This window comes from Oreochromis niloticus, linkage group LG5 (genome assembly GCF_001858045.2).
Source record: "Oreochromis niloticus isolate F11D_XX linkage group LG5, O_niloticus_UMD_NMBU, whole genome shotgun sequence".
NCBI lineage: Eukaryota > Metazoa > Chordata > Actinopteri > Cichliformes > Cichlidae > Oreochromis > Oreochromis niloticus.
The window spans coordinates 39,165,858-39,177,991 of record NC_031970.2 but is presented as its reverse complement, the minus strand read 5'-3'; the positions used below and the strand labels follow the sequence as shown (position 1 = coordinate 39,177,991).

The following is a 12,134-nucleotide window of genomic DNA, read 5'->3' as shown; positions in this document are numbered from 1 at the left end:
GACAAGATGCAGTAGGGATAAAAGAATACTGGAGTCTTTTAGTCTTCCTCACAGGAAGTCTAAAAGGGCGGCCGGAAGGCAACAACTCAAACTCACTGTGAAGTGGATGGTTCAAACAATTAATAATAGTATGAGCCTTTCTAAGCACATTTTTATTGTACATGGCCAAAAGTCCATCTTGCCAGCGCCCTGAAATTTTGCTAGCAGTTTTTACCAGAAGTCCCAACCGATTCTTATTCTTAACTGTCAGGTTACCAAACCAGGCAGCGATACAAAAAGACATCACAGATTCGATAAAACTTCTATAAAACAAAGACAACATCTCAGATGAGACATTAAAAGATCTCATTTTCCTTAAAAAGAACAGTCTTTGTTGAACTTTTTTAGTAGTTCAATGATAGTAGGTGATGAGCTATAAGAGGACTTCCTAAAATCAATAATCATGTCTTTAGTTTTTGACACATTTACTGAAAGGAAGGACTCATCACACCAATCCACAAAATCATCTACAACCTGTCCATGGCCTGACTCGTCCCCCACTAGGGCTGTGTCCCAATTCAGGGTATGCACGCTTGAAGTACGCATTTCAAGTGCGAGTACGTCACCGCCACGCGACGACGGCTGTCCCAATTCAAAGTGTACTTCAAATGCATACTCCAAATGCGCCGTCGATTTCCCCAAATATCAAGCGTGGTCCGGTGCACGCTTCGTGGCCCCATATATCCCACAATCCATAGCGCGGCGGTGGGTGTGGATAATTTTGCCGCAAAATACGGCAGAAGGGAGCGGCCGAAGAGTGAACTGTCAAAAGTAAGTACTGAATATGATGTCACTTATTTATGTGCGAATGTTTAAGAACATTAAAACATTACTGTTGGCCACATGTCGGCAAAGTTATGTGACAATAGCGATGTTTGTACTTTAAGCGATAATTTGGTTTTAAAGCCTCTACTTCTAAATATATATATAGTCGACCTTAATCTTACAGAGAATGTGATGATTTTATGGATAATTAAAGTCAGTCATATATCCACAAACACAACAAGCTGAAAGTCAGTGATGCTGCTCGGTTTGCAGTCCTGAATATGACGGCACAAGCAGGATTCACTGCACTGTTAATGTTAGCTATGTTATATTGCTGCCTCTGTTCGGTGGTGTCGAGCCAAACGGTCTTTAACGTGTGTTTGAACGAGCTGACGGTTCACTCGTTAAGCTGAAAGAAAGATGCTTTAATCACAGGAGTCACACATGTGTCCACTGTACCATCTGGGAACTCTTCTTGTTTAGCACTCGTAATAACACAAACACTAAATCCTCCTTCTCTTGTGCTGTTTTGTAGCAGTGTATACACCTGAGACTGTCACCTGTCTGTCTGTCCTGCACTCTCTCTCTGTTTCTTTCTCTCTGATTGTGGAATAAAAGTATGAACATGTATTTATAAGTTACACTTGTGTTTGAATCCTGCAGCTTATCACACATTTGATTTCCATGTGTGACAACTGCAAGTGTCCAGAGTGAGGACAGACTGAGGGACCCACTGCTGCACATCATCTGTGAGGCTTTGCACCCCTGATGATCCACCAGGACAAACTCAGCAGTGTGTGAGGAAGAGGAGGAGGAAGAGCCAGCAGCAGCTGACAGATGGAGAGAATAGACAGACTGTTCCCTGTTTGTGAAGGACTGCTAGTGTAGCCGGATGGGCTACTCGCCTTTCTTTTCTCTCTCTCGCTCGCTCGCTCTACTGCTCTCGCTCTCTCCTGCGCTCGCTCTTACTGCAAAACTAGGTCAATTGGGAACCCACCTGCATATTGATTGCAGGCTGGCACCAGGTATAAAGCTAAGCCGGTGCTTCTTTGGATTATTCCTCCCATGCATTCAGCGCAAAGCAGCAGTAAATGCTGACACTCTGCGACGGACTGATCGGCAAGAGTAGATCATATGACAGCCACAGGTATGCTCTCGCTTAACCTCAGATTCCCTCTCAGTATTGGAATGTATAGTAATAGTTTTTGCGGCCTGTTGTAGCGCGGCAGGTTGTTTTATTCCGGCGTTGCGGAGAGGTGCTTGTGTGATTTCCCCCACCAGTGAGAGTATAGCGCCTCCGGTCCTGGGGTAAGCTGTTCAAACTATTTTTATTAGCATTCACCACTACAAGAGGCTAAGGTTATATTTGTCTGTTTTAGGGTGTGATCGCTGCCTTCACCTCCGTGGCAACTCACACAGCCTTAAGTGAAGAATCAAGACACCTGCCTAGCCGTTGTTGTGAGGGCTCCTCCTCAGTGGAGCCTGTTGTCTTGTCTTGTCTTGTTTGGTTTTGAATTGTTTTACCTTGTCTTATTTGGTTTTATTAAGTAGGCCTACCATTTCCTGGTTCGCCTGGTTTTATTTTATTTTATCTCTGGATTGTTGCGTGTGCCCACGCTTCTGTGATCGGGCTGAAGCAATTCTTTGCCCGAGTGTCGTGCCGGGGATTTTAAATTGCCCCCGTTGCTGGTCTTAGCCTGTGGGGAGCCAGACCAGCTCGCGATTGAGGCTGGGACCATTACTACCAGTACGGGTGGACCCGCGGGGCACAAGCCTTCCCGTGTGTGTGTGTGTGTGTGTGTGTGTGTGTGGTTTCTTTTATTAAAGCTATTAAAGTGTGTTTTAGTTCTTTGTATCATCTGTAGCGAGCCTGACGCTCAGTGTCCTGTTATTCTTTTAACATATTTTTCTGTGTTTTCTTTTAGTGAACGGAGGACGTACCAGTGGCCCTGGGACCTTAGGTGGTGGGTCGTTTTCACACTTTCTTTTGCACAGCACCGGGTGGGCTGCAGTGATTTTCGTTTTGTGTGATTTTCTTTTGGGTCCACGGCTGCTGGTAAGTCCAAGTTCCATGATTGTTTTATTTTCACGTTAAGACACTGTCAACAATGACGCTACATTTTGGTTTCTAATATTTATTTATTTTTATTATAAATAAACTGTTTTAATATTGGAGCCAACCTGCCTCGGAGTGCATCCTTGAATCTGTGCGGCCTCTTTTTATTCCTTTTATCTATTTTTCTTAAATATATTTCCTAGGGGTGAAAATCCCCTAGGTGGCGTTGTCATTTTATTTCCTTTTATCTAACCCCGCCGACCACTTGGTCACACTAGGAAAGTTTAACATAACTAACTGTCTGTCCTGAATCAGTCTTATTAGGTAATGTTCAAATGTTATCATCCCAGTGTTTTCAGTGTGGGAGAAAGTACTCAGGGCCTTCAAGTTACACACTATGAAAGGCACCAACAAGTTTAATATTCAGAAACCTAAAGTATGTATCAGCAGCAGAATGGAGCTAAAAATAAATGTTTGTTTCAGTTCTATGAAGCTTTGAGTGTTTTGGATTAGTAGCACTGCTGTGTTTGTTGCATCATATTGCTGTAATTGTTTATATGCTTTATATATTCTGAGGTAAGTTGATCTATAGTGTTACATCATATTCTATAAGGATGTTATGTGTTTGTGTACTTTCTGCCCAGTTTGACCCATTTAGCAGAAGTCAGCCTGTTTAAGGCTCTGATATCTGTTCTGTATGACTTAAAGCAGTTATGACATGGTCTGATTTTCTCACCCAATAAAGGAATATTTAATATATCAGTCTGATCTTCATTCTATCAGAAACAGTTATCACAGCTCGTACATTTTCTTTTTACACATATATAAGCATTGAGCCAAATTTAGTAATGCCAACATATTGAAAGAACAATGTTTGTCTCTTATATATAATACATCTGTATATACACTGTCAGAGATACTTGTCTTTGAGTGAAGATTTAAGGTGATAGGAAATATAAATAACTGCAACTTGAATCTTTGACCCAGAGTTCAAGCTCATATATATATATATATATATATAATCTGACAATACATATAATATTGTCCATATTATATTAACATTACCACAGTGAGATGACTTTAGTCTCATGAACAACATTAGCTAATTGTTATTTACTAACTAATCTTGAAATGACTGTTCAGTACAGAAATGAAGCCCAACTATCATGTTTTACAGTCCTGTGGTCTCAACTAATCAAAGTGATGTCATGTCAAAAATGAATGACCAACAAAACATTTTTTCTCCTTCATTTCTGTCACACAAAGCTGTATGAAACATTTCTCGCGGTTAGTATCATGGTTAGTATCAACCTGAACAGCGCGACGAAGGCTGGACCGTCCCATTTCACAAGCCTCTCACTTCCGCACTTCCCGTACTTGTAGTACGCGTAGTGTGCGTACTTCAAGCGTGCATTGAAGTGTCCCTGAATTGGGACACAGCCTAGATGAAGAAACACCTGCGTTCATCTGCTGAAATAGTCCACTTAACCAAACAATCTCACCCTGGACTATTCCATTAGGGTAGGTAAGGCAAACATATCTACACTCAAACCTGTACTGCTACTCCTTCCTAGCAATAAAACTCTGCGGTGTATAGTCGATAAATATTACAACAAGTCCATTTCTCTATAAACACACTCTAAAATTAGCTTTATTAAATTACAAGGATTCTCCCCGTTCTTCTCCTGGTCTCTTCCTGTGACCTCAGATTAACCAGGAAGCTATAAATACAGGAAGTAAAACTACATTTCCTCCTTTTGTTCCTGCTACACAGGTAGGTAAGGTGAGTTCAAACTAAACCAATTAACAGTTGAAATAAAAAACATGTTAATTTAACAAACTTGTCAGAAACGGTTTAAACCAAGATGTTATATTATATAACCTGTAAATGTGCAAAACATAAACAAACCCGGGATAGTACATGTTTGTCTATTACAGAATACATATGAAATATGGCCAAATCGAAACATAAATGTTAACTAAGAATATAGACAAGTGGTGTTCTCACCCACTTTGTCACAGGCAGCTTTACATTAGTTTGCTATTTTGCGATTTTCCAGTCGCTCAGTTATCAATATAAAAGGACAGAAGCACAAAAATGTGTCTAACGATTGGATCTTGGAGAAAATTTAAGTATCTGAGTCAAAATGAGGCTGAAATGACTTAACACTCAAAAACGTATTAAATGTATTAAAACTAATAACTGAAATTCAGAGTCTGAGTCTGGCCTCAGCGGGCCAATCCACCCAACGATATCATAGGCTCTGTAAGAGATCAGCTACTGTGTCCAAGCCCATTTACATGGTAGGACGAATCCAATGATGATCACATTTTAAATCACAGATTCAGCCAGATCAGTCAATCCTGACACTTGTGTAACCCATATTTAAGTATGGCTTGGATTAATTGTACCAAAATGTAAAAACAAGACTATTAATCTTAGCAGTTATACTCGATTTATAGTGAATAAGCCATAGGTTCAGCAGTGAAAGAGTTAAGAGTTCTGACGTAAAAGTGGGTTGCTCTTAGCCAATAAGGTGCTGTAACGTGGTGCAGTGCCCCGCCCACCATCTCCGTCTGAGAGAGCACAGGCTTTTCCTCCTCTCTCGCAAATCCCCCATGAGTATGCTAGCGAGGAAAAAGAGATGGAAATTCACTGAAACGAGGTAGGGGAAAAAGCGATATAAACGGAAGAGTTAGCACTCGCTGCTTATGAAAAATTGTTTTACTGCATGTGTACTGCTAAGACGAGTAACTAGTTTGGTTCCTTTTACATTGTTTGGTCGAGGAAGGTCGGGAAATAGAGACGGCGTCATTTCACCGTTCCTGCACCATCTCGCGCTCCTGTGCCATTCTTTTTTTAGATCGGTGAGCAAAGTGTTTTAATTGTTCATTTTTTATCTGCCTTTTTCATGAGTTCATTGTAAGCAGTGTTTTGTGGAAAACTTTATTTTACTTATTGAAACTGAAACTGTTGCACAGATTATTATGTGTTTTACTGTTTATTTTCAATTTGTAACATAGGTAATGTTACAAATAGTACAACTTAGTTGACAGCAAATTGTGATCTGTGATTATATGGGAACTTAATGGCCTATGACACTGTCATTGACAGGTCAGATTTTTTTCCTTTGTCCTTCCTATCGATGCATTGCAACAGATCCTGTAATTGATGGCGAGCCAATCCCGTTGATGGACCAATTGACTTTGTTCTGTGCTGCACAGCAGAGTGTGGTAGGCCAGCTGCAACAAAAAACACACCATGCCACTTTGAACTTACTGTTCCCCTTCTTCACGCACATCCCCCTGGACTTACAGACGGTTTATTTTAAGGACTTTTCACAGACTATATACATCCCCACGAACAGGAAGGGAAGTTGGTGTGGGCGGTTGGATCTATTTTTCCAACTCAATGGTTGTTGCAATCAGCTAACAAAGTATACGGAGTTGCACATGAATGTTGCCATTTGGATTCTGGTAACTGAAATTGTGGTTTATCTTTAACTTGAACTCTGATTGTACATTTAGAAGGGCGGACCCAGGTAAGGTTTTTTTTATTTTTATTTTTTTTAAAGTAATTACTGTGATTGTACCACAGGGTTGTCACTGAAGGAAAAATAGTGCTACCAGAAAGGGATACATTAATTTGAAAAGTTTTTGTATGTTTTATATTAATTTTCTTTCTTTTGTTTTCTGAATGAGTAAAAATACACAAGCCGGCGTTTTCAAAACTCAGTTGCCTGAGTCTCATTCAGTTTGCCTCTCCTGTATATAGCCGAACCTACTGGTCCAAAGCAGTGAGGTCTTTTGCATCAAATTTGGGTGAAGTACATTTTGATCTAAGAGTTTAGAGACACATTAGTGTTACAACTGGTACAAATTAATATCAGCTCGTTCAGTCCAAACTGAAGGGATATAAAAAGGTGTCTCATTACCAATGCACACAATAAACAGCTTGTGATGGGTAAAACCAATGAGCTCTCACAAGGTCTTTGCAACCTTATTGTTGCAAAATATACTGATGGCAGTGGTTAGTCCACAAGTGGAAAGAAGTAAGTAAGTAAAATTTTATTTATATAGCACATTTCTAGATAAAAGATCACAAAGTGCTTCACAAGGTATAAAACAGAAGCAGTCCAAAGTTAACAAAATGCAATTCTAAAACATACATCATTTTGACATAAACTGGCCATGATCAGGTGCTCCCTGCAAAAAGAGGAGTGAAAAGAATTTTTACAAGGGTTGTCCCAGAGCCAAAGACAACCTGCGGAGAGCTGCAGGAATCAGCCAGTACAACTGTTTCAAGGAAAACAATAACTAATGCACTTAACTGCCATATGCACACTCACCACCCCAGACTACATTGCTGAAAGAAAAAGCATGTTGAAGTGCATTTAAAGTTTGCTGAACAACATTTAGACAAGCCTGTGAAATATCAGGAGACTAAAGTTGATTAGATGAGAGGTTAGATGACACCAAAACTTCAAGATCAAGTTTTTGAATGCAATAATATGCACCATGTTTGGAGATCACAAGGCACTGCATTGATTTCTTTACACGTGTGGACTGGATGTGTTGTTACTGATATCTGGTGAGAATTTCATGTCAAAAGCACTTTTAGAAATATATTTACTTAGAAAATTGTTGACGTGTTCAATACTTATTTTCCCCACTGTACAAATTGACCAGGGGATCAAAAGATTATTTGCCCCAGTCTAAACCAAAATAAGACAGCAACTTAATATAGGAATCAAAGTAAGTACCCTAAAATAAACTTTGAAGACCAACTCATTTTATAAAATGTGGGCTCCACAGCAAATAAGTGTGTAAGACTCACCTATAAGCAGCAGCTGGATTTGCTCTGGCCTGACAGCTCAGGGTCACTTTGCCTTCAGTCAGGCCTTCAGGGTAAATTAAACTGCTCGGCTGTTCTTCAAACACTGGCCCGCTGTCATGACCTGCCACACACACATCTCCACCTGGAACCAAATTGACAATGATAACATAATATAACATAGCAGAAATATTTTTAGGTAAATATATGTGTATATATATGTGTATATGTGTGTGTGTGTACACGTATGTATATATATATATATATATATATATATATATATATATATATATATATATATATATATATATATATATATATGTGTATGTATATATATACACATATATATACATATTGTGGCGAGCTCAGGAAAGGAGGAGACAGAGGTTTCGGTTGGTCTTGCTTCCGCCAGCTAGCCGGGAGCACAGCCGTTTATTTAACTTTGCAGAGGAACACTGGCGCGAGCCCACTGCTCAGCGCGGCAACAACACAACAACAACAAAAGGCGCTCTCTCACCGGAAACACCCCGTCGCAGAGAGAGCGTCACCTGTAACCATGGCAACATGACAACAGAACATAACTGCAAAACAGAACATAAGTGTCCATAACATCCCCGAACAGCCCTGGCCCGCTACATAGCCCCCACCTAAGGGGTCAGTCGTCCCCGACAACCCCATTACCCCACACAAAGTCCTGCAAACGTCCCGGTGCCTTCTTCTGGCGCACCGGCCGGTCTCGACAGGCGGGGGAAAAGTCACTCGGGTCAGAACATGGGGCGCTGCCAGCCTCCCCTGCCCCGGCATCCGCCGGAGCGAGCGGTCGATACGGCGAGAGTCTGTCCTGGTGCAACACCACCAGACGCCCGGGCCCGGCATGCGAACACGGTACACCACTTCTGTTAGCCGCTCCACGACCTCCGCCGGCCCTTGCCAGTGACTGCAGAGCTTGGGGGACACTCCTCTCTTGTGAAACGGGCAGTACACCCAAACCTTGTCGCCAGGCACAAAAGCCCCCTGTCGTACTCCAGCGCTGGCCTGGGCCTGGCGGGTGTAGTCATGAACCACCTGCAGCCGCTCCCTCAGCCTCCTGTAGTAGTCCATCTCCGGCCCGCCGTCAATCTCCGGCTCAGAGGGGGGACCCGAACACCAGATCCACGGGCGTCCGGAGCTCCCGTCCAAACATCAAAGCGGCAGGTGTGCACTGGCTGGACTCCTGAACCGCAGTCCGATACGACCAAAGGACCAGGGGCAGATGTCGGTCCCAATCCCGCTGGTGGCGGCTGGTGAGAATGGCGAGCTGGGTGGCCAGCGTGCGGTTAAAGCGCTCGACCAAGCCGTCGCTTTGCGGGTGAAGCGGTGTGGTCCTCGTCTTCTCCACCCCCAGCCGCCGACAGATCTCCCCGAAGACCTTCGATTCGAAGTTACGCCCCTGGTCACTGTGGAGCTCAGCCGGGACCCCAAAACGGGTGAACATCTCCTCCACCAGCTTCTCCGCCGTCGTCAATGCACTCTGGTCTGGCACAGCGTAGGCCTCCGGCCACTTTGTGAAATAATCCATGGCCACCAACACGTACCGGTTCCCTGACTCCGTAACAGGGAAAGGCCCTAGGACGTCCACTCCCACTCGCTCCATCGGGGCCCCACCGGGTACTGTTGAAGGGGGGCAGTGGAGCGTTGAGTTGGGCCCTTCTGTGCCGTGCAGGTGTCACAGCAGTGCACGTGAAGTTCCACATCCCGTCGACAGCCAGGCCAGTAGAACCGTCCTCTGAGACGGCGGAGAGTTTTGGCGTTCCATAGTGGCCGGCCCCCACCGAGCCATGGACGAGCTCGAGCACCTGCGACCGCAGCGACCGAGGCACCAACAGCTGCAGGAGATCTCTGCCCTGCCCGGGGGCCCGCCATCTCCGGTACAGGAGGCCGTCGTGGGTCTCCAGGTTGTTGTACTGGGAGTAGTAGGCCTTCACTTCGGGCTCCTGCCCCGACACCCCCGTCCAGTCGGGGCGTTGCGCCACCTCCAGCCAGGCCCCCACCTGAACCAACGTTGCATCGGCCTCCTGCTCCCGCTTCAGCTGCTGCGGGGTCAATGGGAGCCACCCCCCTCCGCTGGCCGTGGCCTGAGCAGCAGCCACCCCCAGCGCCTCCTGGGCCCGTTCCTCCTGTCGCAGACAGTAGCGACACTCGACAGCCATGCAGGGCCTTCTGGAGAGGGCATCAGCGTTGCCATGCTGTCGACCTGCCCGATGCTGGATCTCAAAGTCGTAACCCTGAAGGACCTCCAGCCAGCGGGCTACCTGACCCTCCGGGTGTTTGAAGTTCAGGAGCCAAGTCAGGGATGCATGGTCGGTGCGCAGGAGGAACCGGCAGCCGTGCAGATATGGCCGGAAGTGCCGCACCGCTAGCACCACAGCCAGCAGCTCCCGCCGGGTCACACAGTAGTTCCTCTCGGCTCGCCCCAGAGCTCGGCTGAAGTACGCCACCACTCGTTCTCCAGCATCGTCCTGCTGGGAAAGGACCGCCCCAACTCCTACATTGCTAGCGTCAGTGTCCACAATGAAGGGTTGCCGGGCGTCGGGGTAGGCCAGGACTGGGGCTCTGGTGAGGGCCTCCTTCAACTGTGCGAAGGCCGCAGCGCAGGCATCACCCCAGCCAAACGGCTGGCCCTTGTCGGTTAAGCGGTGGAGGGGGCTGGCTGTCGTCGCGAACCCCTTAATGAACCGACGGTAGTAGGAGGCTAGGCCCAGGAAGCTCCGCAGTTCTTTGACGTTCGAGGGAGTCGGCCAATCCCGGACCGCAGCCACCTTTGCGGGATCGGTGGCGATACCCTGAGCGCTGATCACATGGCCTAAGAACGTAGTCTCTCTTGTCAACAGCCGGCACTTCGCAGGGTTGAGCCGCAGCCCAGCTTGACGGATGGCACCGAAGACCTCGCTCAGGTGGGACAGTGCACTGTCAAAGTCACCACCGTGTACCAACAGGTCATCCAGGTACACAACACAGCGGCTACGAGGGATGTTCACGAGCACCCTCTCCATCAGCCTCTCAAACGTCGCTGGCGCATTGCAGAGCCCAAAGGGCATGACCCTGAACTGCCACAGGCCCTGTCCAATGGTGAATGCAGTCTTAGGCCTTGCTTCGGGGCTAGCTCCACCTGCCAGTAACCGCTGCGTAGGTCGAGGGAGCTGAACCAGCTAGAGCCGCTGATGTAATCTAGGGCCTCGTCGATCCGTGGAAGCGGGTACGAGTCCTTCTTGGTGACTGCGTTGAGACGGCGGAAGTCCACGCAGAACCTCGGGCTGCCATCCTTCTTCCCCACCAGGACCACGGGTGCCGCCCATGGGCTGTTGGACGGCTCGATCACCCCAGCCGCAGCCATCTCACGGATCTTTTCCTCCGCCACCTGCCGTTTTGAGAGGGGCAGCCGATGTGGGCGCAGACGGATGGGTTGGGCAGAGCCGGTGTCGATGGTGTGCTGGACCAGCCCTGTCTGCCTGCAGTCTTTGTCGCTGGCAGCGAAGATGTCCGCATTCTCATCCAGGAGGCACCTCAACTGCTGGCGCTGATCACCGTTGAGACCTACGCTGCTGCGCTGCCACAGGTCACCAACAGCCTCGGTTGTCTCGGTCGAGGGAGATTTGTTGGGCTGAGGGGCCGGGCTGAGGTAAGTAGAGATGACCCGGAGCCACCGGCACCCGAAATCTGCTGAGCGGCAGCTGCCTGACGCCTGTCTCGTCTGGCTCTGACCCCCTCCGCTCCCTGCTTTTGACCGCACTGGAGGGCGAGAGTCTCTGTGCCAAGAGTGATAGCCCGCTTTGCGGTGTCGACGCAGGCCCCCCAGCGGGTCAGCAGATCAAGGCCGATGATGCACTGGTCTTGGATGTCCGCAAGCCAGAAGTCGTGAATCAGCTCCAGATCCTTCACTCGGATCTGCAACGGTTTCTTCCCCCGCATATCAGCTCTCTCCCCCGTCACTGTCATCAGCTGGGTGTCGGTGGGCGACCAACCCTCGACCAACGACCCGGACGTTCCAGGAAGCACACCAGGTCGTATCAGGGAGATGGTAGACCCCGTGTCCACCAGGGCCCGGCATGGCTGGCCCTCAACGCAGCAGCTCAGGTAGAGTCCCTTGAGGTGCCCAACCCGGCCCACCACCGTGCATCGTCCTTGGAGGGGGGCAGGAAACTGGGGCGGTGGTCCCCTCACTACACCGCTCCCACCCCGTTTCCCTGTGGCTTCGTGGTTCTGGCCGTCGGGGCAGGTGCTGGGCAGTCACGCGCCACGTGGCCAGGCTCATCGCACCGGTAACAGCGGTCAGTGGGACGACGACGACGCCTCCGAGGCACCGAGGGCTGCAGCTGACATATCTCCGCGACCGCCCCCTCCCCGTCGCAGTCTGCGGCTCTGATTTGAGGGTAGTTTGGGGGGCGCACCTGCTGGTTAGGT

At 47.4% G+C, this 12,134-nt stretch overlaps 1 protein-coding gene and 1 long non-coding RNA gene across 3 annotated transcripts in view; one reads left to right on the top strand and one right to left on the bottom strand.

The window, feature by feature from the left end:
* cntn2 (contactin 2) overlaps positions 1–12,134 on the bottom strand; it is a 122,368-nt gene that overhangs the window by 41,324 nt on the left and 68,910 nt on the right. For both annotated transcript variants that reach the window (XR_003220261.1, XM_019355319.2), the window contains exon 3: positions 7,698–7,839. Coding sequence is in view for 1 of the 2 variants with exons in the window: in XM_019355319.2 (XP_019210864.1) it covers positions 7,698–7,839 (142 nt within the window). In the remaining variant the exon portion in view is untranslated. The remainder of the gene's footprint in view (positions 1–7,697; positions 7,840–12,134) is intronic.
* On the top strand, positions 1,695–2,935 carry LOC109199960 (uncharacterized). The gene is made up of 3 exons (XR_002060203.2): positions 1,695–1,951; positions 2,026–2,112; positions 2,184–2,935. It is a non-coding gene; the product is annotated as an uncharacterized LOC109199960 (long non-coding RNA).